This window comes from Narcine bancroftii, chromosome 14 (assembly GCF_036971445.1).
Source record: "Narcine bancroftii isolate sNarBan1 chromosome 14, sNarBan1.hap1, whole genome shotgun sequence".
Lineage (NCBI taxonomy): Eukaryota > Metazoa > Chordata > Chondrichthyes > Torpediniformes > Narcinidae > Narcine > Narcine bancroftii.
This window is the reverse complement of record NC_091482.1, coordinates 43,715,202-43,738,916: the sequence shown is the minus strand read 5'-3', so window position 1 is coordinate 43,738,916 and position 23,715 is coordinate 43,715,202. Positions and strand designations below refer to the sequence as shown.

Here is a 23,715-nt window from a genome sequence, read left to right as displayed (position 1 = left end):
CAAAGCTACTCTCGGAAATTTACCCTTCCATAAAAATTCCCTAAATACTTTATTTATATCTTGAAAAGAAATTCTTATTAAGTAAACACGGAATTGACTGAAACAAATATTGTATATTGTAAGGTAAAACATCATGAGATGGGAATGTGTAAGGAGTTACCCTGTGCAGGGCTGTAACAAGATGTGAATGCATCCTTGTACTTACAAGATAAGAGAGACATTGATGGATTGAGAGGCAGGAAGCTAGCAGGGAAAGGATAGCAACAGTTTTAGTCATTGGACAAGTAATGACATGATGATGTTCTAAGCACGTATCCAAGGGTATAAAAAAATCACCATTTTGCTGATAACGGCAGAATGCATTCTCCGACTAACATTGTTAGTTGCAAGTGTTACAATCCGGTAATAAAGAACAAAGAACCCTGATTTCGACTCAGTCTGGTGTTTGTCTCACTCATTCATGAACAAAGCAGACCTAACAATATGTGGAAGGATATTCATTTTGATTGTATTTATTCTTCCAATTAAATTTATAGGAAGATCCTTCCACTTAATCAAATCAGCTTTGATCTTTTTCATTAACGGTACATAATTTAATTTATATAAAGATTGATAATCCACATCCACATTTATATCCAAATATTTAATTCGATCAGTTAACTTCAAATTAATAATATTCTTATAAATCTCCTTCACCTATCGGTAAAATTTCACTTTTTTCCCAGTTAACTTTATATCCAGACAAAGATCCATATTGTGTTAAACATTCCTTCAAGTGTAAAAGTGATTGAGCTGGGTTTGTTAAATACACCAATACATTATCAGCAAATAAATTAATTTTATACTCCTCATCGAAAACTCTCATTCCTTGTATCTGTGCATTTTGTCGTATCAACTGTTCAATTACTAACGCAAACAAAGCTGGAGGCAAAGGACAACCTTGTCGTGTTGAACGAGTTAATTTAAAAGGTTCTGAGATCTGACCATTTGTCAATACCCTGGCGATTGGTTTATTGTATAAAGCTTTAATCCAACCAATAAAAGAAGGACCAAACTTAAATTTCTCTAAGACTTTAAATAAAAAATTCCATTCAAACTAATCACTCGAAGAATATTATCTGAAGCATACCTATTCTTTATAAAACCTGTTTGATCAACATGTATCAACTTAGCTAAAAATTTAGCCAATCGATTCGCTAATACTTTAGCTATTATTTTATAGTGTACATTCAACAAAGAAATTGGTCTATATGAAGACACCTTTAACCTCTATCCTTCTTGGGGATTACAGTAATTAAGGCACAAGAGCATGATTCAGGTAAATCATAATGTTCCTTAATCTGTCATAACACATCTCCAAACACTGTAGATAAATCATGATAAAATACCTTATAAAATTCATCCGTCTTCACCATCCCTGTAGCCATGCTATATAGTGACAGATCTCTACCTACCAGTACTCTACCCATTTTACAGTGACTGACTGCACTTACCAATAGAGTCATTCTGGGTAAAGACTTGGATATGAACCTGGATCTGAACAAAACCAGAACGCTGATTTGGGCTAGTCAGGTCCCAGATCTGGAGCCCAGCATCAGGTAAGGCCCAAACCTCAGACCCAATGTCAGGACAACCTTAGCCTGTCATTGTGAAGGCTGTGGGAGTCCAAATTCACTTTCTGGTAAACTGCTAAGGACAGTTGCATATAGCCAAATGAAAGACAAGCATTGCTCAATGCCATCTCCACCTCTTTGATCAGTAGAAAAGGGAACGTATCGAAGGGGGTAAGGACAAATTCTGACTACAAGATAAGTGCGTCAGGGGAGGGGAACTGGTTATACAAGAAGGAAACAAACAGAGGCCCTGCGGAGGTGTATGGGGACTGGTCGTCCACGGTAATGATGAGCTGGGTGAGACAGGGATTTCTGTTTTGCAGAATACCTGCACTCTGTCCATATCGGCCATCTCCAATTTTCTCTCTCCTTCCCACTCCCACACCAATCTGACTGTCTGTCCTTGGCCTTCACCAGAACTATGGAGAGATCCAACCCAAATTGGAGGAACAACTTCTCATATTCCACTTGGGTTGCTGACAGCCTCAGTGAATAGTAAACTTTCCAATTTATGTTAACTCACACCCCATTACTCTTCTCCCAGACACATGCCTAGTTTTCTTCTCCATTATTTCCAAACCCTTTCCCCACCTGGTTATATCTATGCATCATCCCCTCTTCATCTAATTCCACCTATCACATACCAGGCTCCATCTCACCCTCACTCCTCCTCTTGAATCCATCTTCTCATCATCTCCTTCCCATCTGATTCCACCCATCGCCCACCTATCTATCTCCCCCCCCCCCTCCCACCCCACCCCTCCGATCTACTACTATACACTGGTAATCTTTAGTGCTCAGCCCTGATGGTGGGCCTCGACCTGAAATGTCAATGTGCTCCTTTTGGCTCCACAAATGCTGCTTCACCTGCTGAGTTCTTTCTGCCTTCAGTTCAGTTTTTATTCTGAATTACCTAACCATGATGAAGCAAAACAGCTGTTTCCTTGACACAGTGGCGTGGGAACCAAATAAACTCTTCACTCCTTAAAATGTTAATGTTTTAAAAATTGTCCAAGGCCTCTCTCATCTTTGTGGTGATCTCCAGCCCAGCTGACTATGTTTCCGACCTCCAGAAATATCCCAAATTTAATTGTTTCCTCGTTGGCACTTGACAGTTTCTAAACTCTGGGATTTTCTCAGTATACCACACCTTGTTGACAGAAATCCTTGAGCAGCCAGGGATCTATTGTTGACTAGTACGTTGGCATCTGTCACCACTTTAAGTGAGTAAATGTCAATTTCAAATATAAATTTGGCAATTGTAGCACAGCAGCAGCCCTTCCGGCCCGTGTTGCCCAGTTTCACCCAATGGACCTACAAATCCCGTACATTTTTTGGAGGTGGGAGGAAATTGGAGCACCCAGAGAAAACCCACACAGGTACGGGGAGAAGATACAAACTCCTTATAGTCAGCGCTGGGGTTTTGGCGCTGTAATAGTGTAATTACGTTGCACTAACTGTACTGCATGCCAAACTGCATAAGTTTTTCAAGCTCTGCTGGGACCAAGGAAAGCTGCCTCAGGACCTTCGTGATGCCATCATCATCACCCTGTACAAAAACAAAGGCTAGAAATCAGACTGCTCAAACTACAGGGGAATCACGCTGCTCTCCATTGCAGGCAAAATCTTCGCTAGGATTCTCCTAAATAGAATAATACCTAGTGTGGCCGAAAATGTTCTCCCAGAATCACAGTGTGGCTTTCGCGCAAACAGAGGAACTACTGACATGGTCTTTGCCCTCAGACAGCTCCAAGAAAAGTGCAGAGAACAAAACAAAGGACTCTACATCACCTTTGTTGACCTCACCAAAGCCTTCGACACCGTTAGTAGATAAGGGCTTTGGCAAATACTAGAGTGCCTCGGATGCCCCCCAAAGTTCCTCAACATGGTTATCCAACTGCACGAAAACCAACAAGGTCAGGTCAGATACAGAAATGGGCTCTCTGAACCCTTCTCCATTAACAATGGCGTGAAGCAAGGCTGTGTTCTCGCACCAACCCTCTTTTCAATCTTCTTCAGCATGATGATGAAACAAGCCACGAAAGACCTCAACAATGAAGATGCTGTTTACATCTGGTACCGCACTGATGGCAGTCTCTTCAATCTGAGGTGCCTGCAAGCTCACACCAAAACTCAAGAGCAACTCGTCCGTGAACTACTCTTTGCAGACGATGCCGCTTTAGTTGCCCATTCAGAGCCAGCTCTTCAGCGCTTGACGTCCTGTTTTGCGGAAACTGCCAAAATGTTTGGCCTGGAAGTCAGCCTGAAGAAAACTGAGGTCCTCCATCAGCCAGCTCCCCACCATGACTACCAGCCCCCCCACATCTCCATCGGGCACACAAAACTCAAAACGGTCAACCAGTTTACCTATCTCGGCTGCACCGTTTCATTGGATACAAGGATCGACAACGAGATAGACAACAGACTCTCCAAGGCAAATAGTGTCTTTGGCAAACTACACAAAAGAGTCTGGAAAAACAACCAACTGAAAAACCTCACAAAGATTAGCGTTTACAGAGCCGTTGTCATACCCACACTTCTGTTCGGCATCACCTATGGCTCCTAGAACGCTTCCACCAGCGTTGTCTCCGCTCCATCCTCAACATTCATTGGAACGACTTCATCACCAACATCGAAGTACTCGAGATGGCAGAGGCCGACAGCATCGAATCCACGCTTGGTAGGTCAAGTCTCCAGAATGGAGGACCATCACCTTCCCAAGATCGTGTTATATGGCGAGCTCTCCACTGGCCACCGAGACAGAGGTGCACCAAAGAAGAGGTACAAGGACTGCCTAAAGAAATCTCTTGGTGTATGCCACATTGACCACCACCAGTAGGCTGATATCTCCTCAAACCGAGCATCTTGGCACCTCACAGTTCAGCGGGTAGCAACCTCCTTTGAAGAAGACCACAGAGCCAACCTCACTGACAAAAGACAAAGGATGAAAAACCCAACACCCAACCAACCAATTTTCCCTTTCAACCGCTGCAACCATGTTTGCCTGTCCCGCATCGGACTTGTCAGCCACAAACGAGTCTGCAGCTGACGTGGACATTACCCCTCCATAAATCTTCGTCCACGAAGCCAAGCCAAAGAACTGTACTGCACCACTGCAAATTGTTTTTTTAAAATTAATATTTTATTTATATTTTCACACAAGTTTGTACAGCCATATATACTGTTAGTGCCATCCTGGCAACTCGTATTCAAATTTACATGCACTCCATTCTCATTGACTGCATATACTAGCTCGCGTCTTTTCCAATACCCCCCACATCTAACACAGAACAGCTCATTCAGACTTCGACCAACAACAGAAAACTTTACACTAGGATAATAAATAATAATTATGGAACAGGGATTGTGGCTGTTCGGTGCGCTGCCAATGGGCCAATATATATATATATATATCTTTCTTTTCTTTGGCTTGGCTTCGCGGACGAAGATTTATGGAGGGGGTAAAAAGTCCACGTCAGCTGCAGGCTCGTTTGTGGCTGACAAGTCCGATGTGGGACAGGCAGACACGATTGCAGCGGTTGCAAGGGAAAATTTGTTGGTTGGGGTTGGGTGTTGGGTTTTTCCTCCTTTGCCTTTTGTCAGTGAGGTGGGCTCTGCGGTCTTCTTCAAAGGAGGTTGCTGCCCGCCAAACTGTGAGGCGCCAAGATGCACGGTTTGAGGCGTTATCAGCCCACTGGCGGTGGTCAATGTGGCAGGCACCAAGAGATTTCTTTAGGCAGTCCTTGTACCTTTTCTTTGGTGCACCTCTGTCACGGTGGCCAGTGGAGAGCTCGCCATATAACACGATCTTGGGAAGGCGATGGTCCTCCATTCTGGAGACGTGACCCATCCAGCGCAGCTGGATCTTCAGCAGCGTGGACTCGATGCTGTCGACCTCTGCCATCTAGAGTACTTCGACGTTAGGGGTGTAAGCGCTCCAATGGATGTTGAGGATGGAGCGGAGACAACGCTGGTGGAAGCGTTCTAGGAGCCGTAGGTGGTGCTGGTAGAGGACCCATGATTCGGAGCCGAACAGGAGTGTGGGTATGACAACGGCTCTGTATACGCTTATCTTTGTGAGGTTTTTCAGTTGGTTGTTTTTCCAGACTCTTTTGTGTAGTCTTCCAAAGGCGCTATTTGCCTTGGCGAGTCTGTTGTCTATCTCATTGTCGATCCTTGCATCTGATGAAATGGTGCAGCCGAGATAGGTAAACTGGTTGACCGTTTTGAGTTTTGTGTGCCCGATGGAGATGTGGGGGGGCTGGTAGTCATGGTGGGGAGCTGGCTGATGGAGGACCTCAGTTTTCTTCAGGCTGACTTCCAGGCCAAACATTTTGGCAGTTTCCGCAAAACAGGACGTCAAGCGCTGAAGAGCTGGCTCTGAATGGGCAACTAAAGCGGCATCGTCTGCAAAGAGTAGTTCACGGACAAGTTTCTCTTGTGTCTTGGTGTGAGCTTGCAGGCGCCTCAGATTGAAGAGACTGCCATCCGTGCGGTACCGGATGTAAACAGCGTCTTCATTGTTGGGGTCTTTCATGGCTTGGTTCAGCATCATGCTGAAGAAGATTGAAAAGAGGGTTGGTGCGAGAACACAGCCTTGCTTCACGCCATTGTTAATGGAGAAGGGTTCAGAGAGCTCATTGCTGTATCTGACCCGACCTTGTTGGTTTTCGTGCAGTTGGATAATCATGTTGAGGAACTTTGGGGGACATCCGATGCGCTCTAGTATTTGCCAAAGCCCTTTCCTGCTCACGGTGTCGAAGGCTTTGGTGAGGTCAACAAAGGTGATGTAGAGTCCTTTGTTTTGTTCTCTGCACTTTTCTTGGAGCTGTCTGAGGGCAAAGACCATGTCAGTGGTTCCTCTGTTTGCGCGAAAGCCGCACTGTGATTCTGGGAGAATATTCTCGGCGATACTAGGTATTATTCTATTTAGTAGAATCCTAGCGAAGATTTTGCCTGCAATGGAGAGCAACGTGATTCCCCTGTAGTTTGAGCAGTCTGATTTCTCGCCTTTGTTTTTGTACAGGGTGATGATGGTGGCATCACGAAGATCCTGAGGCAGTTTACCTTGGTCCCAACAAAGCTTGAAAAACTCATGCAGTTTGGCATGCAGAATTTTGCCACCAGCCTTCCAGACTTCTGGGGGGATTCCATCCATACCTGCTGCCTTGCCACTTTTCAGTTGTTCGATTGCCTTATATGTCTCATCCAGGGTGGGAACCTCATCCAGCTCTAGCCTTAGGGGCTGTTGAGGGAGCTGGAGCAGGGCGGAATCTTGGACTGAGCGGTTGGCACTGAAAAGAGATTGGAAGTGTTCTGACCATCGGTTGAAGATGGAGATCTTGTCGCTGAGGAGGACTTTGCCGTCTGAGCTGCGCAGCGGGCTTTGGACTTGGGGTGAGGGGCCGTACACAGCCTTTAGAGCCTCGTAGAAACCCCTGAAGTCGCCAATGTCCGCGCTGAGCTGTGTTCGTTTGGCGAGGCTAGTCCACCACTCAAAAAAAAAAAAAAAATATATATATAAATATATATATTAATATATATATATATATATATTAATATATATATAAATATATATATATATATATATATATATATATATTAATATATATATATTAATATATATTAATATATATATATTTTAGTGCGAGGGAGAGGACACCTCTGCAGGGAATGGGGGAATCAATCGCTGCCATATCCTATGTGGCTCATGTATGGCTTCCAAATCCTTTGAAAAGTATCCTATTTGTTTCTCGAATTATAAGTTGCCTTCTCCAGGGGAACACATCTCTCCATTTCCATATTCCATCGTTTGATGCTAAGAGTAGAGTCGGATCTCCAGGTAGCTGCAATGCACTTCCTGGCCACTGCCAGTTGCGATTAACACAAATTGGATTTGAAATTTGGATAGCTTCATTGTAAGCCTTATGACCATTATGTTTCCCAACAGGAACAATTTTAGGTCCTGTTTACCTATGATTTTCTCTAGGATTTGACCTAGCTCTTTCCAAAAGGGCCTTACCTTGGCATATGACCAGGTTACATGCATGAAAGTCCTAGTTGTCCTGCCGCATCTGAAGCATTGGTCCAAGAGTTCTGGTTTTAACTTGTTTATTTTCTGGGGCATTAGATACAGCTGGTGCAAGAAATTATATTGCACCAACCTGTATCTTGCATTGATGACCATGGTAATGCTGTCCCGGCATAAGTCGGACTACCATCTCTCATCAATTACAATGCCCAAGCCCGACTCCCATCTTTCTCTCTATCTATGGAGGCCCAGTTTGGGTCCATCCGACAGGAACAGGAAATATATTGCAGAAATGAATTTAATTCCACTCTTCATTCAAATCATGGTCTCTATGACACTGCACCAAGATAGGGCCATACTTGGACCCAATACAACCCATAAAAAATATCTTATTTGAATATAGCAGTGTAATGTCTGATTTGCCAAATCATATTTATTTTTGAGTTGCTCAAACAACATTAATTTCCCATGCTCGTAACAGTCCTCTATGCACCTGATGCCATTATGGCGCTAGGCATCCAGGATCTTGTTACCTACCGTTAATGGTATTAATTCATTTATTTGGAGTCAGAGGCATTTTTGGGGACAGCCCCACTTTGATGTTCAAATATTAGTTAATTTTGTTCCAGATAATAATCACTTGTTTTAATATGGGGCTGCCCTTCTTTCCTGACAGCAAATTAGCACCCCCATTTATAAATAAAATCCTCTGCTATCCTCTCGCCCACCAGGTGCAGAACAATTTGTGTCCAGGATGGTAGACCTCTTCCCTGGAAGAGAGAGGCGATGTATCTCGACTGGGCTGCCCAATAATGTTTTTTTAAAGTCCGCCATTCTCAATCCGCCTAGACTGTAGTCCCATGCTAATTTTTCTATAGAGACCCTCACCATTTCAGAGAAACATTCTGACCTTCTGTAGCAGCTGTTTGAAGAAACCCTGGGGCAATGGAGCAGGCAATGTCTGAAAATCTTGGCAACACATTCATTTTGATGCTGTTAATCCTGCCCACTAACGTCATGGGCAGGGGCAGCCACCTATTTAAATCTTCCTCGACTCTCTCCAGCAAGGGGGCATAATTTAATATATAAATTATTCAAGTTGCCATCAATATTAACTCCCAGGTATTTGATCCCCTCCTGTGACCACTTTAAATTGCTGTTTTCTTTAAGTTGGCTATAATTCCCCTCGGCGAGTGGCATCACCTCATTTTTTCCCCAATCTTATACTCGGAGAGTTTCTCATAGTCCTCCAATACCACGTGCAGTTGAGGCAAAGAAGTCGCAGGGCCTGTCATCAGCAAATGTTGATTTTTGTGCTCCTCCTGGCCACTCTATAACCTTTAATGTCTGGATCCTGGCGAATGGCCTCAGCCAGTTGTTCCATCGCTAGCACAAAGAGAGCTGGTGACAGCAGGCACCCTTGTCTACTAGATCTGGTAAGTAGGAAAGTGAAAGAGATTTGTCCATTAGTTGTATCCTTTACCTTGGGTGCATGGTATAGCGCCCTAATACAATTTTGAAAAATTGGTTCTAACCCCTTCTTCAGCACTTTAAATAAAAGTTTCCACTCCAATCTATCAAAAGCCTTCTCTGCATCCAGGGAAACAGACACACACAGAGCATTAGTAAATCCTTAAATTCTTGATAGAACTCAGGTGGGAATCCATCCTCCCCTGGAGACTTGCCAGCTTGTAGCTCGCTCTGTAAGAGTAAGGTCTAGTCCCTCCTGCTCCTCCAGGCTTAAATTTGGGAGATCTAATCTGGCCAGAAACTCGTCTGTTTGATTAGAATCCCTAGTTAATTCAGATTTATAGTCCTTCATAAAATTTTCATCAAGGTCTCATTAATTTCCTTTGGTTTATATGAGATCTGGCCATTCCCTGTTTGTATTGCATTGATTGTTCTAGAGGCTTGTTCTGCCCTTAACTGCCAAGTGAGGACCTTGTGGGCTCTTTCCCCCAACTCAGTACTTTTGCCTTGACCTCATAAGGCCTCTCCATACTATATGTCTGAAGCGTATTATATTCCAGTTTCTTGTTTCTGAAAATCCTTCTCTAATTGGGTAATGTCCTTTTCCAATTCCTCCACCTGCTTCATAATTTTTCTTGACTGTCTTTGTATACCCAACTATCTGGGCCCTCAAGTATGCCATAAGGGTGTCCCACAGAAAAAATTTATCTGGAGTAGAGGGGCAGTTGGCCTCACAGAACAGGGCTATTTTGGCTCTTATGAATCTACAAAATTCCGGCTTTTTCAACAACAGTGTTAAGATGCTGTGTGCTATATGCTGTGTCCTGCTTATCTAACATTTCTGTAGTCAAAACCTGGGGGGATGGTCTGAGAGAAACCTTGCCCCATACTCCGCTTCCATGATCTTACCCTCTATATGGGCTGAAGCCAAAAAAAAAGTCTATCCTAGAATAGAAGTCATGTTGCTTTGAGTAAAACGAATAATCCCTCTCTCAAGGAATGCTTTTTCCACCACGCATCTATCAAATTCAGCTCTCTCATGCAGTCAATGGTGGCTTTTGCCGCTCTGGTCCTAGTTATTCATTTTGTGGATTTATCCAGCACCCAATCCAGAAATAGATTAAAGTCGCTCCCCATTAGAATATTTTCATTTGCCTCTGCGAATCTCATGGAAATGTCCTGTATTAATTTTTCATCATCATAATTGGGGGCATAAACATTCACTAGGATCCAGAATTCTGAATATATCTCACAGTGCACCATAACGAATCTTTCGGTTTTATCTGTCATCACCCTCTGCACCTGCACTGGAACACTCTTTCCCCACTAGAAATGTTAGCACCCTTTGCCTTTGAGCCAAATGAGTTGGATATGATCTGTCCCACCCATGTGCCAAGACCCTTTTTTATTTCACCATACCGCTTAAGCCGTTAACATTGAAAATAGCATATTTTACACTTGTAGCCATTACACCAAGGCTCCCTCCCTAAATGTTTTCCCTCCATCTCTACCACCACCCCCTCCCACCACACACCCAATCTCTTACCATTTGCCCTTTGCTCCACTCCATCTGAACCAACACAGGCCCGGGGAGTGTCGGGGGTGGGGGGAGGGGAAAGACACTACATATCCATTTTCCCACAACTCCACTCACAACCATGTCCTTCCAAATAATAAATGGGAACACATAGCTCACACACATCACACACAAGTCTCAGCCACCCACTGTTCACATGTTTGGCGGTCATTCTCCTCCTCTCGTCGCCATTACCCCATACCATGCGGTCACCATGACTCTCCATTCTCACCCTCAGCACCCTCCACCTGTCCAGTCCCAGAACCCCCCCAGACCCTTGCATAACATCTTTTATCATTTTTTTAAAATCCAAAAACAGCTAAAACCCAGTTCTTTATATAACACAGAAATCCAAGTCCTCTCAGTCTATCAGATTTGATCATTTTTAGGTCTTATTGGCCTTTTACTATTTTCCATTTGGTCCACCATTTAGTGCCAGCAGGGTATTTATAAACCGATGTGCTTTCTCTTTTTCTTTTTCCTCTCCCCCCAGCACCCCCCCCCCCCACTTTTACTTTGTTGATTGCTTAACCGGTTCAAAGTCTTTTCACTTTTTAAGCAGAGCTGCACTAATATCTGGATAAATGAACACTTTCGATCTCCTGTACTCCAAGGGGGCTCCCCTCTGAATTTCCCCTTTTGCCGCTGTCCCTAATATTTTTTCACGATCTTGAAAATATTTTTACTTTATAAGGATCAACCGGGGTCTTGGTCCCAGTCCTAGCTGAGGGATTGGGGCTCTTTCTATTTGAATTGGGGTTCCCAGCGCCTCCTTTCCTAGAACTTCGGGGATCCATTTAGTTTGGAACTCTGTAAGATTTTCCCCCCCCTCAGAGTCTTCTTTCAATTTTACTATTTTAAAGTTGCAGCATTTTGTGAAGTTCTTCAGGAAATCCAACTTCCCCCATACTTCACCTCTTTCTTTGAGGAAACCTTTAATTTCTTGCTCCATTGTGGCAATTCTATCCTCCCCTGCCCCCAATGACTCCTCTACCTCTGTCACCTTGCCTGTTATAGTCACCAGGGTCCTCTCCATCCTGTATAATTTTTCTGACATCGGCCCTTCTGACCTTTACCTTCTCCAACCTATTTTCCATTTGGCTCAGAGTCTGTAAAATGTCTCTTAAGAAGGGCTCCAGGCCCTCCTCCTCCTCTGTTTTCTGAAGCAGCCCGGCCTTCCAGCTTCTCCTCGCCTTGTGGCTGGGTCCCTCGCACACTCGTCCACCGCCATTACAGCCATCGCTGTCGCCCCGCTGACCCTTGTCCCTGATTCAATGATGCTGTCCTGGTTGACCTCCTCTGCATCCTCGTCAGAGCTCATTAGTCCCGAGCTCACACTGGCTCCACTCGAGCCCACTGCTCCCTGACTCGATGAACTGCAAGCGGACCCTGGCTGTCGGGGAAGCTGTTGCTTGGCGCATGAGCTCACGAGCTGAGGGAGAGACAGCTGTCCTCTCTCGCTCCTGTTTACCTCCTCCAAGGCTCTTATTGCCTTCACTGCCTCTTAGGATTGCTCCTCCACTCTGGGCTCCACCTGCTTGTGGAACTCCCATTGGCACTGAGGTCAGGGGGGTTACGTCCTCCTCGATGGCTCTCAGGTCGGTACCGCCATCACTCCTGACACGAGGCACCTCCACTTGCCTCGGATCCTTGTTGGGTTGCCCATTTTCTCATTGTATTTTTCCTTGTTGATTGAAGCTTCCTCATTCTCTTTTTTTCCCTGGATTTTGGATTTTTAATGCTGTTTTCTGATCTTTGTCTGGGAGCTCTTAGGATCTGCAACCTCCTAGACACTCACCATCATGCGACCTCCGCCACTGTAAATTATTTGGCAACCTTGTCATAATAATTTAGTCAAATCTTCTCTCATGTCAAGCGCTATTCATAGTACTCTGAGTCCTTTCAATTTGCCCAATCTCCAGATTTATTGCACCTGGGCTCCTAAAGTCTCCTCACTGAATAAATCTTACCTGTGGGAGAAAAATATGCATGTCGGCCAACACCTGATTAAGTGCTCTGGTGCAATGTCCTATATTCATAATCTGTTGCATCACACAAGGAAGGCCAAGAGTGATGTCCAGTTATGGAAATTGGCTCTCTTTACTTGTGCCATCTGGATTTATCAGCCTCTTGGCTCATGGATGTGACCAGAGTTTAGAAGAAACAATTTTAATGTCGTCCACTTCATTGGATTTTTTTTTGTATCAACCATTAATTTTAATTTTATGCATATTATTTAATAATAAGTAGATCCTTTTGCTAAATTAAATTCCTTTTTTGGTATCTCAATTTAATAAGCACAAAAGATACAAGAGTTTATTTCCTGATGTATATATACCAATGAGAAATATATAGCCCAGAGGACCCCAAAACCCAACAGCAACAGACATTCACCAAGACAAATGGCCTCTCAAACAAAAGCTGCTTTTAATTATCTTTAAACATGAAAACAGAATCATATTTTAACTTATCACTATTGATTTAACTAACCTAACAACCCCCTTCTAATTCTAAGTGCACGTGTATGTAATGTGTGTAAGTTCAGAAAAGTTCTTTGATTCACTGTCCAATCTCACTTCTCATTCCTCCAAGTTCACTTGTTGCAGGCAATTCTTATACTGTGCACAGAATTTAACATTTATAAAGTTCACCAGGCATTGGTGCTTGAAAGGTAAATGGTTACTGCTCAGGAAGGTTCTTGTCGGTTTTCAGAGAGAGATTTGTTGTTCCAGGACACCCACAACTGATTCCTTTTTAATCAGCCACTTCATTGTCTTGCTGATGAAACTTGCCCCTTCAGGGTTCTCCAGATGATAACCTCTTTCTTTCAGGTAACCACAGAGTTCCTTTTTGTTTCACTTATTCCAAGTGAAACATGAGACAGCCAGTCCTCTCCTCTTGCATGAACCACAAGGGCTTTAACCAGGCCATCTTACAACTGGGCTTTCCATAAGCTTGCCAGCTTCTCCTGTTCCAGTCCCAGCTACTTCTGCTGGCTATAACACTGTACAAGTGATCTGTGTGTGTGTCTCTCTCTCTCTCTCTCTCTCTCTCTCTCTCTCTCTCTCTCTCTCTCTCTCTCTCTCTCTCTCTCTCCCTCTCTCTCTCTCTCAGAAAGTGTGTTTGACTCTTTCTGCTTGCAAAACCACATAATCCTCTCAGAAAAGCAAGTTCTCTTCCAGATGGAGGTGGCACCGACATGCTCTTTCATCTGTTGCCTTTGGTAAACAACAATCCATTAGTGAAGTTTTGAGCACTCTTCAAAGCTCTTGCAAAAGCTCTGGAGCCAATACGTCTACCATGGGGCAGAGCTCCAGTATTTTAAATAAGATCTGTTTTAAAGTGTTTGTATGTGACCTACTCTAACAAACCTTTCCCAATTTATCTCCCAAAAACATATCTATAGATATATATATATATCTATCTATATATTCTGTCACAGTACCATTGATAAGAAAGGCAACAGAACATCATGTATGAGTGTTGCACACCTGCCCACACCGACCAAAAAATCCCACAGACCTGTGTTTGGCCCATATCCCTCTAATTCCATCCTATCCAGAATCTGTCCAATATTTTCTTAAACATTGCAATAGTCCCTGCCTCAACCACCTCCTTTGACAGTCTGTTACACATCCTCTGTGTAAAATAGTTACCCATTAGATTTCTGTAAAATCTTTCCCCCCCCTCCCTCACCTTAAGCCCATGTCCTCTGGTTAGTTCCCCCCCCACCTACTGAACACAATTCTACAAATGCAGCCTCACCAATGCCTTATACAACTGCGACATGAACTCCCAACTTCTTTACTCAGTACTCTGAGTGATGAAGGCCAATATGCTGAAAGCTTCTTTGACCACTCTATCTGCCTGTGATGCCACTTCTAAGTTTCTATGTTCTTGTACTCCCAGATCCCTCTGCTGTACAACAATTTTCAGATCCCTATTATTCACTGTGAGGGTCCTACTCCACATTGAACCTCCCAAAATGCAGCCCCTCACATTTCTCAGTGTTAAATTCCAGAGCAGTGTACTGTGCGGAACCCTAATCAAATGGCTTGCTAAAATCCCTACATACATCATCCACTGTTCTGCTCTCATCAACTTTCTTGGTCACATCTTCAATCGGATTTGTGAGAAATAACTTCCCAGTTACAAAACCGTGCTGACTGTCTCTAATCAACCCTTCTCCATCCAAATGCATGCATATGGTATCTTCTCCCTTTTACAAAAATACCTCTTTCTTAAATAGATTTAAGAAGCCACTGTTGCCTTTTATCGGCATTAGGTGATAAGACCCTGCAGAGTATTGTTGTGTCTCCACTCCTCATTCACGTGGGACCGCAGAAGCGCTTGCATTACAACAGAGGGAGTGTCTACTGAGTGGGACTAATCTCTGTACTGGAAGTAGTCTATAGGCCCCCAAATAGCCCTGAGAAAACCAAGGAATAGATAAGCAGGCAGATTTTAAAATGGTGCAGGAAATACAGGGTTGATGTTATGGGAGACTTCAACCTCCCTAATGTTTGTTTTCTAATATTTTATTTATGATTTTCTAAACTTAAACTTATCAGCACTAATGTTAACAGTATCAGCATTGACTACAGTTTACAATTATCTATTTTATACAGTCTTCTGCAGAGTTCAAGCTCTTTTCATCTCCCTCTCTCCCCAACGCCCACATTTAACACTTAACAGTCTTTCACCTGCTGCCTTTTTGTAAACAACAATTCATTAGAGAAGTCTCTTGAGCACTCTCCAAAGCTTTTGCAAAGGCTGTGGGGCTGATATGTCTAGCATTAGCAGAGCTCCAGTATTTCAAATAAGATCTTTTTTAAAGTGTTTGTATGAACCTACTCTAGAGCAGCAGGCTTGAAGGGCTAAATGACCTAATTTCTGAGTTTCCATATTTAAAAATTCGTGAATGTTCTACAGGATGACATTTAATGGTAAACTTCTAACACTGCTTTAATTACAGGCAATGCTAGCAAGAAATTAACTGAAAACGTGAAGGAAAAAATCATCCCTGCTCCTCGTTCAGCTGGCAATATACAGGTGCAATTCACACCACGAGTTTTTCCCACTGCACTGAGAGAGTCTCTCATTGCTGAGGAAGAAGAGGTGAGCAATGTGGAAAAATGCTTTAGAAGTTGTTTTATTAATTCCCATATGTCAATAAATGTATTTGTATTGTTAATCTCATTCATTTGAAAACATATAATTGATTAACTTCATCAAGTTGGAGATGACAGTTCAAATAAAATGAAACAAAAGGAACTTCTCGTATATAGATTCAGGAAGCAGGTTTTCTAGTTCACTTCTGTAAAAATGTCATTTGAGAAATAGGACGTTAGATAAAATAAAATGAAGGATTTTGGAGCAGGAATTGAAATGTAATCATGTGTGAAACTGGTTATTTTTACAATTTGATTATCTTTTTCCTCTCTGTTAATTTATGTACAATTCGCCATCCGCAGGTGGTTTGTTGGACTGAGGAACATGTACAGGAGTCCCACATTTAAGGGTACTCAAATATTTCTTTCATCTATTTCATGTCTCACTTTTGCTCATTACATCTGAATTTCTGGAATGCAGTACAGATATTTATAGAATCCTGAATGTGTTTCTCTCTGTGCCAGTTTCTTTTGATTCTTTTTGCTTTAATCATACACTTCTGGTACGTGTAAATTATAACTAAAAAGGTATAATCTAAAAAAAATTGCATTTAAAATGGTAATTTCAGAGTTTTTTCTAGAATGAAGATGCTAAATTTTAAAAATTTATGATATGCATTCAAGATTTGGATATGAATGTCAGAGGTGTGATTAATAAGTTTGCAGAATATTGGTGGTGTTGATATTGAGGCAGTCGTAGGCTACAGGATGATGTTTTTTTTTAAATTTTTTATTTTTTACACTATAAACCATATTGCCCAAGATACATACATTTTTTTCTTGAATATATAGTGTCATTTTCTCCCCCTTTTTCCCCCCTCCCTTCCCTCCCTCCTTCACCCCCTTTCCCATTTATTTGAAGTTCAATCTATAAGATACATTAAACCCGTTAAACAATGTTCTCACTTAATAAAAATAAACAAGAAATTTTACTAAGTCAGTTCTTTTCATTATCTTCTCCTTCTGTCATTTTAGGTGGTGGAATCCATGGTAGGATTTCTCTATTGTATTTCATGTATGGCTCCCATACTTGTTCTAATATTGTGATGTTATTTCTTAAATTATATGTTATTTTTTCTAATGGAATACATTTATTCATTTCTATGTACCATTGTTGTATTCTCAAGTTGTCTTCTAATTTCTAGGTTGACATTATACATTTTTTTGCTACAGCTAGGGCTATCATAATAATTTTTTTTTGTGCTCCATCCAAATCGAGTCCAAATTCTTTATTTCTTATATTACTTAGGAGGAAGATCTCTGGGTATTTTGGTATATTGCTTTTTGTGATTTTATTTAATATCTGGTTTAGATCTTCCCAAAATTTTTTCACTTTCTCACATGTCCAAATTGCATGAATTGTTGTTCCCGTGTCCTTTTTACAGTGAAAACATCTGTCTAATACTGTTGGGTCCCATTTATTTAACTTTTGAGGTGTGATGTATAGCCTGTGTATCCAGTTATATTGTATCATACGTAACCTCGTGTTTATTGTATTTCTCATAGTTCCGGAGCATAGCTTTTCCCATGTTTTATTCTTTATGTTTAGATCTTGTTCCCATTTTTGTTTAGGTTTACCGTTTGTTTCCTCGTTCTCCTTTTCTTGCAGTTTGATGTACATGTTTGTTACAAATTTTTTAATTATCATTCTGTCTGTAATCACATATTCAAAATTGCTTCCTTCTGGTAACCTCAGACTGTTTCCCAATTTGTCCTTCAAGTAGGTTTTCAGTTGGTGGTATGCAAACATTGTATCGTGAGTTATATTTATCCTTCATTTGTTCAAAGGATAATAATTTATTTCTCGAAAAACAATTTTCTATTCTTTTGATCCTTTTTCTCTCCCATTCTCTAAAGGAAAGGTTATCTATTGTGAAAGGGATTAGTTGATTTTGCGTCAATATTAGTTTTGGTAGTTGGTAATTTGTTTTATTCCTTTCTACATGAATCTTCTTCCAAATGTTGAGCAGATGATGCAATACCGGTGAATTCCTACGGTGCACCAATTTTTCATCCCATTTATATAGTATATGTTCAGGTATCTTCTCCCCTATTTTATCTAGTTCTAATCTGGTCCAATCTGGTTTTTCCCTTGTTTGATAAAAATCTGATAGGTATCTTAATTGTGCGGGTCTATAATAATTCTTAAAGTTTGGTACCATTCTGTTAATTTATCTAGTGCTATCCTCGGTTTCCCCCCTTTCCATAAGAATTTCCTTATTATTTTCTTTAACTCCTTGAAGAATTTCTCTGTTAGGTGAATTGGTAATGATTGAAATAGGTATTGTATCCTTGGGAAAATGTTCATTTTAATACAGTTTATCCTTCCTATCAGTGTCTTGTAATTTTTTCATTAATGGATGATAATTTAGTTTATGTAGATGGCCGAGATTTTTATTTAGTTGCATACCTAGGTATTGCATTGCTTGTGTTTGCCATCTAAATGGTAATTCTTTCTTGAACTTTGTGAAATCTGCATTATTCATTGGCATTGCTTCACTTTTATTTGCGTTGATCTTGTACCCCGATACTTCTCCATATTCCTTCAATTTCCTATGTAATTCTTTTATTGATATTTCTGGTTCTGTTAAGTATATTATAACGTCATCTGCAAATAGACTGATTTTATATTCCTTCTCTTATTTTTATCCCTCTTATTTTATTTTCTGTTCTTATCAGTTCTGCTAGTGGTTCTATAGCTAACGCGAACAGTGAGGGAGATAATGGACATCCCTGCCTTGTTGATCTGCTTAAGTTAAATTGTTTTGATATATATCCATTTACTGTCACTTTCGCCAATGGCCCCTTATATAATGCTTTAATCCAATTAATATATTTCTCTGGTAGGCTGAATTTTTGTAGTACTTTGAATAAACAATTCCATTCTACTCTGTCAAAGGCCTTCTCTGCGTCTAAAGCAACCGCTACTGTTGGAGTTTTATTTCCTTCTACTGCATGAATTAAGTTAATAAATTTACAGATATTGTCCGTTGTTCATCTTTTTTTAATAAATCCAGTTTGGTCTAGATTTACTATTTTTGGTACATAGTCGGCCAATCTGTTTGCTAATAGTTTAGCTATTATATTATAATCTGTGTTAAGTAGAGATATTGGTCTATATGATGCTGGTGCTAGTGGATCTTTCTTTCCCTGTCTTTGGCATTACTGTAATTATTGCTGTTTTACATGAATCTGGTATGTTTTGTGTTTTATCATTCTGGTTGATTACTTCCAGGAGGGGAGGAATTAACAAGTCTTTAAATGTTTTATAGAATTCTATTGGGAATTCATCCTCTCCTGGTGTTTTATTGTTCGGTAGTTTTTTTTAATATCTCCTGTACTTCTTCTATTTCAAATGGTTCTGTTAATTTATTTTGCTCCTCTGTTTGTAATTTCGGTAGTTCAATTTTAGTTAGAAATTCATCTATTTTGTCTTCTTTCCCTTCGTTTTCAGTTTGATATAGTTGCTCGTAGAATTCCCTGGTTTTCATTGATCTCTGTTGGATTATATGTAATTTGTTTGTCCTTTTTCCTTGATGCCAATACCATTCTTTTAGTTTGTTCTGTCTTAAGCTGCCACGCTAGAATTTTGTGCGTTTTTCTCCTTGCTCATAATATTTCTGTTTTGTCTTCATTATGTTCTTCTCCACCTTATATGTTTGTAATGTTTCATATTTTATTTTTTGTCTGCCAATTCTCTTTTAGTTGTATCTTCCTTAATTGCTAATTCTTTTTCTGTATTTGTTATTTCCCTTTCCAACTGTTCTGTTTCCCGATTGTAGTCCTTCTTCATCTTAGTTACATAACTTATTATTTGCCCTCTGATGAACGCTTTCATTGCGTCCCATAGTATAAACTTATCTTTCACTGATTCCGTATTTATTTCAAAGTACATTTTAATTTGTCATTCAATGAATTCTCTAAAATCCTGTCTTTTAAGTAGCATGGAGTTTAATCTCCATCTATACATTCTTGGTGGGATGTCCTCTAGCTCTATTGTCAATAACAGGGGTGAGTGGTCTGATAATAGTCTAGCTTTATATTCCGTTTTCCTAACTCTCCCTTGAATGCGGGCTGATAACAGGAATAGGTCTATCCTTGAGTATGTTTTGTGCCTACCCGAATAATATGAATATTCCTTTTCCTTTGGGTGTTGTTTCCTCCATGTATCAAAAAGTTGCATTTCTTGCATCGATTTAATTATAAATTTGGTTACTTTGTTCTTTCTGTTAGTTTATTTTCCAGTTTTATTCATGTTTGAGTCCAAATTAAGGTTAAAATCCCCTCCTATTAGTATTTTCCCTTGCGTATCTGCTATCTTCAAAAAGATATCTTGCATAATTTTTTGATCATCTTTATTAGGTGAGTATACATTGAGTAAATTCCAAAATTCTGAATATATCTGACATTTTATCATTACATATCTCCCTGCTGGATCTATTATTTCCTCTTCTATTTTGATAGGTACATTTTTATTGATTAATATAGCTACTCCTCTGGCTTTTGAATTATATGATGCTGCTGTTACATGTCCTATCCGATCTCTCTCTAATTTTTTGTGTTCCACTTCAGTTAGATGTGTTTCTTGTATGAATGCTATATCAATTTTTTCTTTTTTCAGTAAATTTAACAGTTTCTTCCTTTTGATTTTGTTATGTATTCCATTAATATTTAAAGTCATATAGTTCAACATAGCCATTTCATACTTTGTTTATCTTTCCTTTCCGTTTCTTCATCACCACCTTCCCTTCTTATCCATTTCTGCTTTCTTTTTTTGAACACATTATAAGACAACATTTCTAAAACATAAAATATTTCCACTATTCTCATATCTAAAATTCCTTTAACCCCAATAGTCCCTCCCCTTTCTGAGTTGCCCTTTGTCCCTTGTCGGGCAACCACATCTCCCCTCTCCATTTGGATTTGCGAATCCACTCGCAAGCGTCAACTGATTTTGCAGTGACTGTTATTCTTCCCCACCCATCCCCCCCGAGGAAAAATTTTAATCTTCATATATAACAAAGGTCACTCTCTTAATTCCCTCCTTACTTTCTTTCTTCGCCTTCTTAGTTCTTACTTATACTCTATTTTTTTTATATATACATATATAGTTTGTTGTAATTTTTGTTCGTGTTACATCTCTTCATCTCTCTGTCTGTTTTGTAGTTGTTCTGCAAATTTTCGTGGCTTTTCCGGATCCGAGAATAGTTTGCCTTGCTGCCCCGGGATAACTATTTTAAGTACCGCTGGGTATTTTAACATAAATTTATAACCTTTTTTCCATAGGGTCGTTTTGCTGCATTAAACTCCTTCCTCTTCTTCAGGAGTTCAAAACTTATATCTGGATAGAAAAAAATTTCTTGACCCTTGTATTCCAGTGGTTTTTTGTCTTCTCTTATTTTTTTCATTGCCTTCTCCAATATATTTTCTCTTGTTGTATATCTTAGGAATTTTACTAGAATGGATCTTGGTTTTTGTTGTGGTTGTGGTTTAGGGGCTAATGTTCTATGTGCCCTTTCTATTTCCATTTCTTCCTGTAATTCTGGTCTTCCTAGGACCCTGGGGATCCATTCTTTTATAAATTCTTTCATATTTTTGCCTTCTTCATCTTCCTTAAGGCCCACTATCTTTATATTGTTTCTTCTATTGTAATTTTCCATTATATCTATCTTCTGAGCTAACAGCTCCTGTGTTCCTTTAACTTTTTTATCAGATTCTTCTAATTTCTTTTTTAAGTCATCGACCGACATTTCTATGGCTGTTTCTCATTCTTCCACCTTGTCTACTCTTTTTCCTATATCTGTCATGATCATCTCTAATCTATTCACTTTTTCTTATGTACTTTTTAATTCTTTTTATTTCACTGAATTCTTGTGACTGCCATTCTTTTACTGTTTCCATATGTTCTTTAAAAAAATATATCCATGTACTTGCCCTTCCCTTCATCTTCCATTTCTCTGTGTTCTTCCTCCTCTTCTGAGTCCACTCCAGGATGTGTCCTTTACCTCTGTCTCTTCTGGTTTTCTTGTTGGGTTGTTTATTTTATTTTGTTGGGTATTCTTGTTCTTATTTTTATTAAAAGTGTCTTGGTGTTGGTCTTCTTCCTCCGGGTTGGTTATCCGTTGTTTCTTTGATTTCTTATTTTTATTCTCTTCCTTCTTGTTCTCGTTATTTTCTATGTTTTCCTGTTGAGAGTCTTGCTGTTGTGTTGTAGTTGCCTGTTTCAGCTATGGAGATTTACTCCTCAGCTGGTCCCCCCCTCCCGTCGGTGTTGTTTTTGTCTTGCGCACGCGCGGTTACGCACTTTGTTTGGCTCCGAGAGCCATTTTTGTAGTCCTGAATTCGGGGTTTTCACTGACCTCGGAGCGGGCTTCTCTCTCCACAGCGGGCCTCCTCGTACCGGTAAGGCCTTCACCTTCCTCCTCCGATGTCCTTCCTTCTTCTTTTCTTCCCGTTGTTTTTGGTTTTTCTTTCTTTGCTGCCATTTTCTCCACACTTTCACTTTCAATTTGTTATGGTTTCTGTGTTAGTGCCTTTGTTTTTTCTCTACCTTTTTTTTTTACTTTTCTGGAGAGGGCTGGAGTTCCCCTACCGGCCACTACTCCATCATGTGACTCCTCTCCTACAGGATGATGTTGATGGGCAGGGCAACGAATGGTGGAATTTAATCTTGATCAGTGCACATTGTAGTTCTTCTGGAAGAAAATAAAATAGGCCCTGAGGAGTAATGAGGAACAAAGAGATCTTCACCAACAAGGTTCTCTGAAAGTGGTAGCACCAGTATTTCAAGTGGCTTGGGGACATCTGCTTTCATTAGCTGGGCCATAAAAGTTCAGAGCAGGATGGTTTTGGTACAACTTGATAAAACATTGGGGATTCCTCAGCTGCAGCACTATGTGCAGTTCTGGTCACCATGTTATAGGAAGGACTTGATTGCACTGGGATGCACAGGAGACACTTCAGGATGTGCTCTGGATTGGAACATTTCAATTATGAGAGACTGAATGGACTGGATGTGTTTTCCAGGAGCAGAGGACTGAGGGAGCATATATAAACTTGTAGGAAGGTTCCATAGCAGAGATGTGTAAAATTAGAAATTTAGAGCAAAAAGGGATGTGAGAAGGAATTGTGTTCACTCTGAGGGTGATTGGAATGCAGAATACAGTGCCTGAGGGGATTGTGGAGACGGATACTCTCCCAGCAGTGAAGCTGTATCTGGATGAGCACTTGAATTGCTCTGAAGACTATAGACCAAGTGCTGATAAATGTGATGAGAACAGAGAGGGATGATGCCTCACATATACATGGTAGCCAATGGGATGATTCTATGCTGTGGCTTGTTTCTATTTAATTTAATAATTTTACAACAAACAGTTGGCCATTATGATCTATTTCTCAGGAAATATTTTTCTTTTTCTATTTGTAGTGGTTAAGAAAACAAGCAGAAGCTCGACGAGTCAATGATGCACATGCCCCTGACTTTAAAGATTTAAAAGAGGAAGAAAGAAATCCCGACTGGCTGAAGGACAAAGGGAAGTAAGTTGTGAAAACATTTAAAATGACAATGTCATTTCTGCAAAACCTAGTCAAGTTCATTAACATGAGTCAAATAGCGGGCAACAGATTAGCGTAGCGGTTAGTACAATGCCAGTGGCTCGCATTTGAATTAACCACTGTCTGCAAGAGTTTGTACGATCTCCCTGTGTCTGTGTAGGTTTCCTCCGGGTGCTCCAGTTTCCTCCTATGCTTCAAAACTTATGGAGATTATTGATTAATTGGTGCATTTGGGGGCAAAGGCTTCTGGGCCAGAAGGGCCTGTTTATTGTGCTCTACGTCTAAATTTAAAATTTGTAA

At 40.6% G+C, this 23,715-nt stretch overlaps 1 protein-coding gene across 1 annotated transcript in view; it reads left to right on the top strand.

Annotated features, from left to right (window-relative positions):
- The window catches only part of dnaaf4 (dynein axonemal assembly factor 4), a 53,817-nt gene that overhangs the window by 16,119 nt on the left and 13,983 nt on the right, over positions 1-23,715 (top strand). The window contains exons 5-6 of the mRNA XM_069910281.1: positions 15,666-15,808; positions 23,288-23,397. Of these exons, the coding sequence (XP_069766382.1) occupies positions 15,666-15,808; positions 23,288-23,397 (253 nt within the window). The remainder of the gene's footprint in view (positions 1-15,665; positions 15,809-23,287; positions 23,398-23,715) is intronic.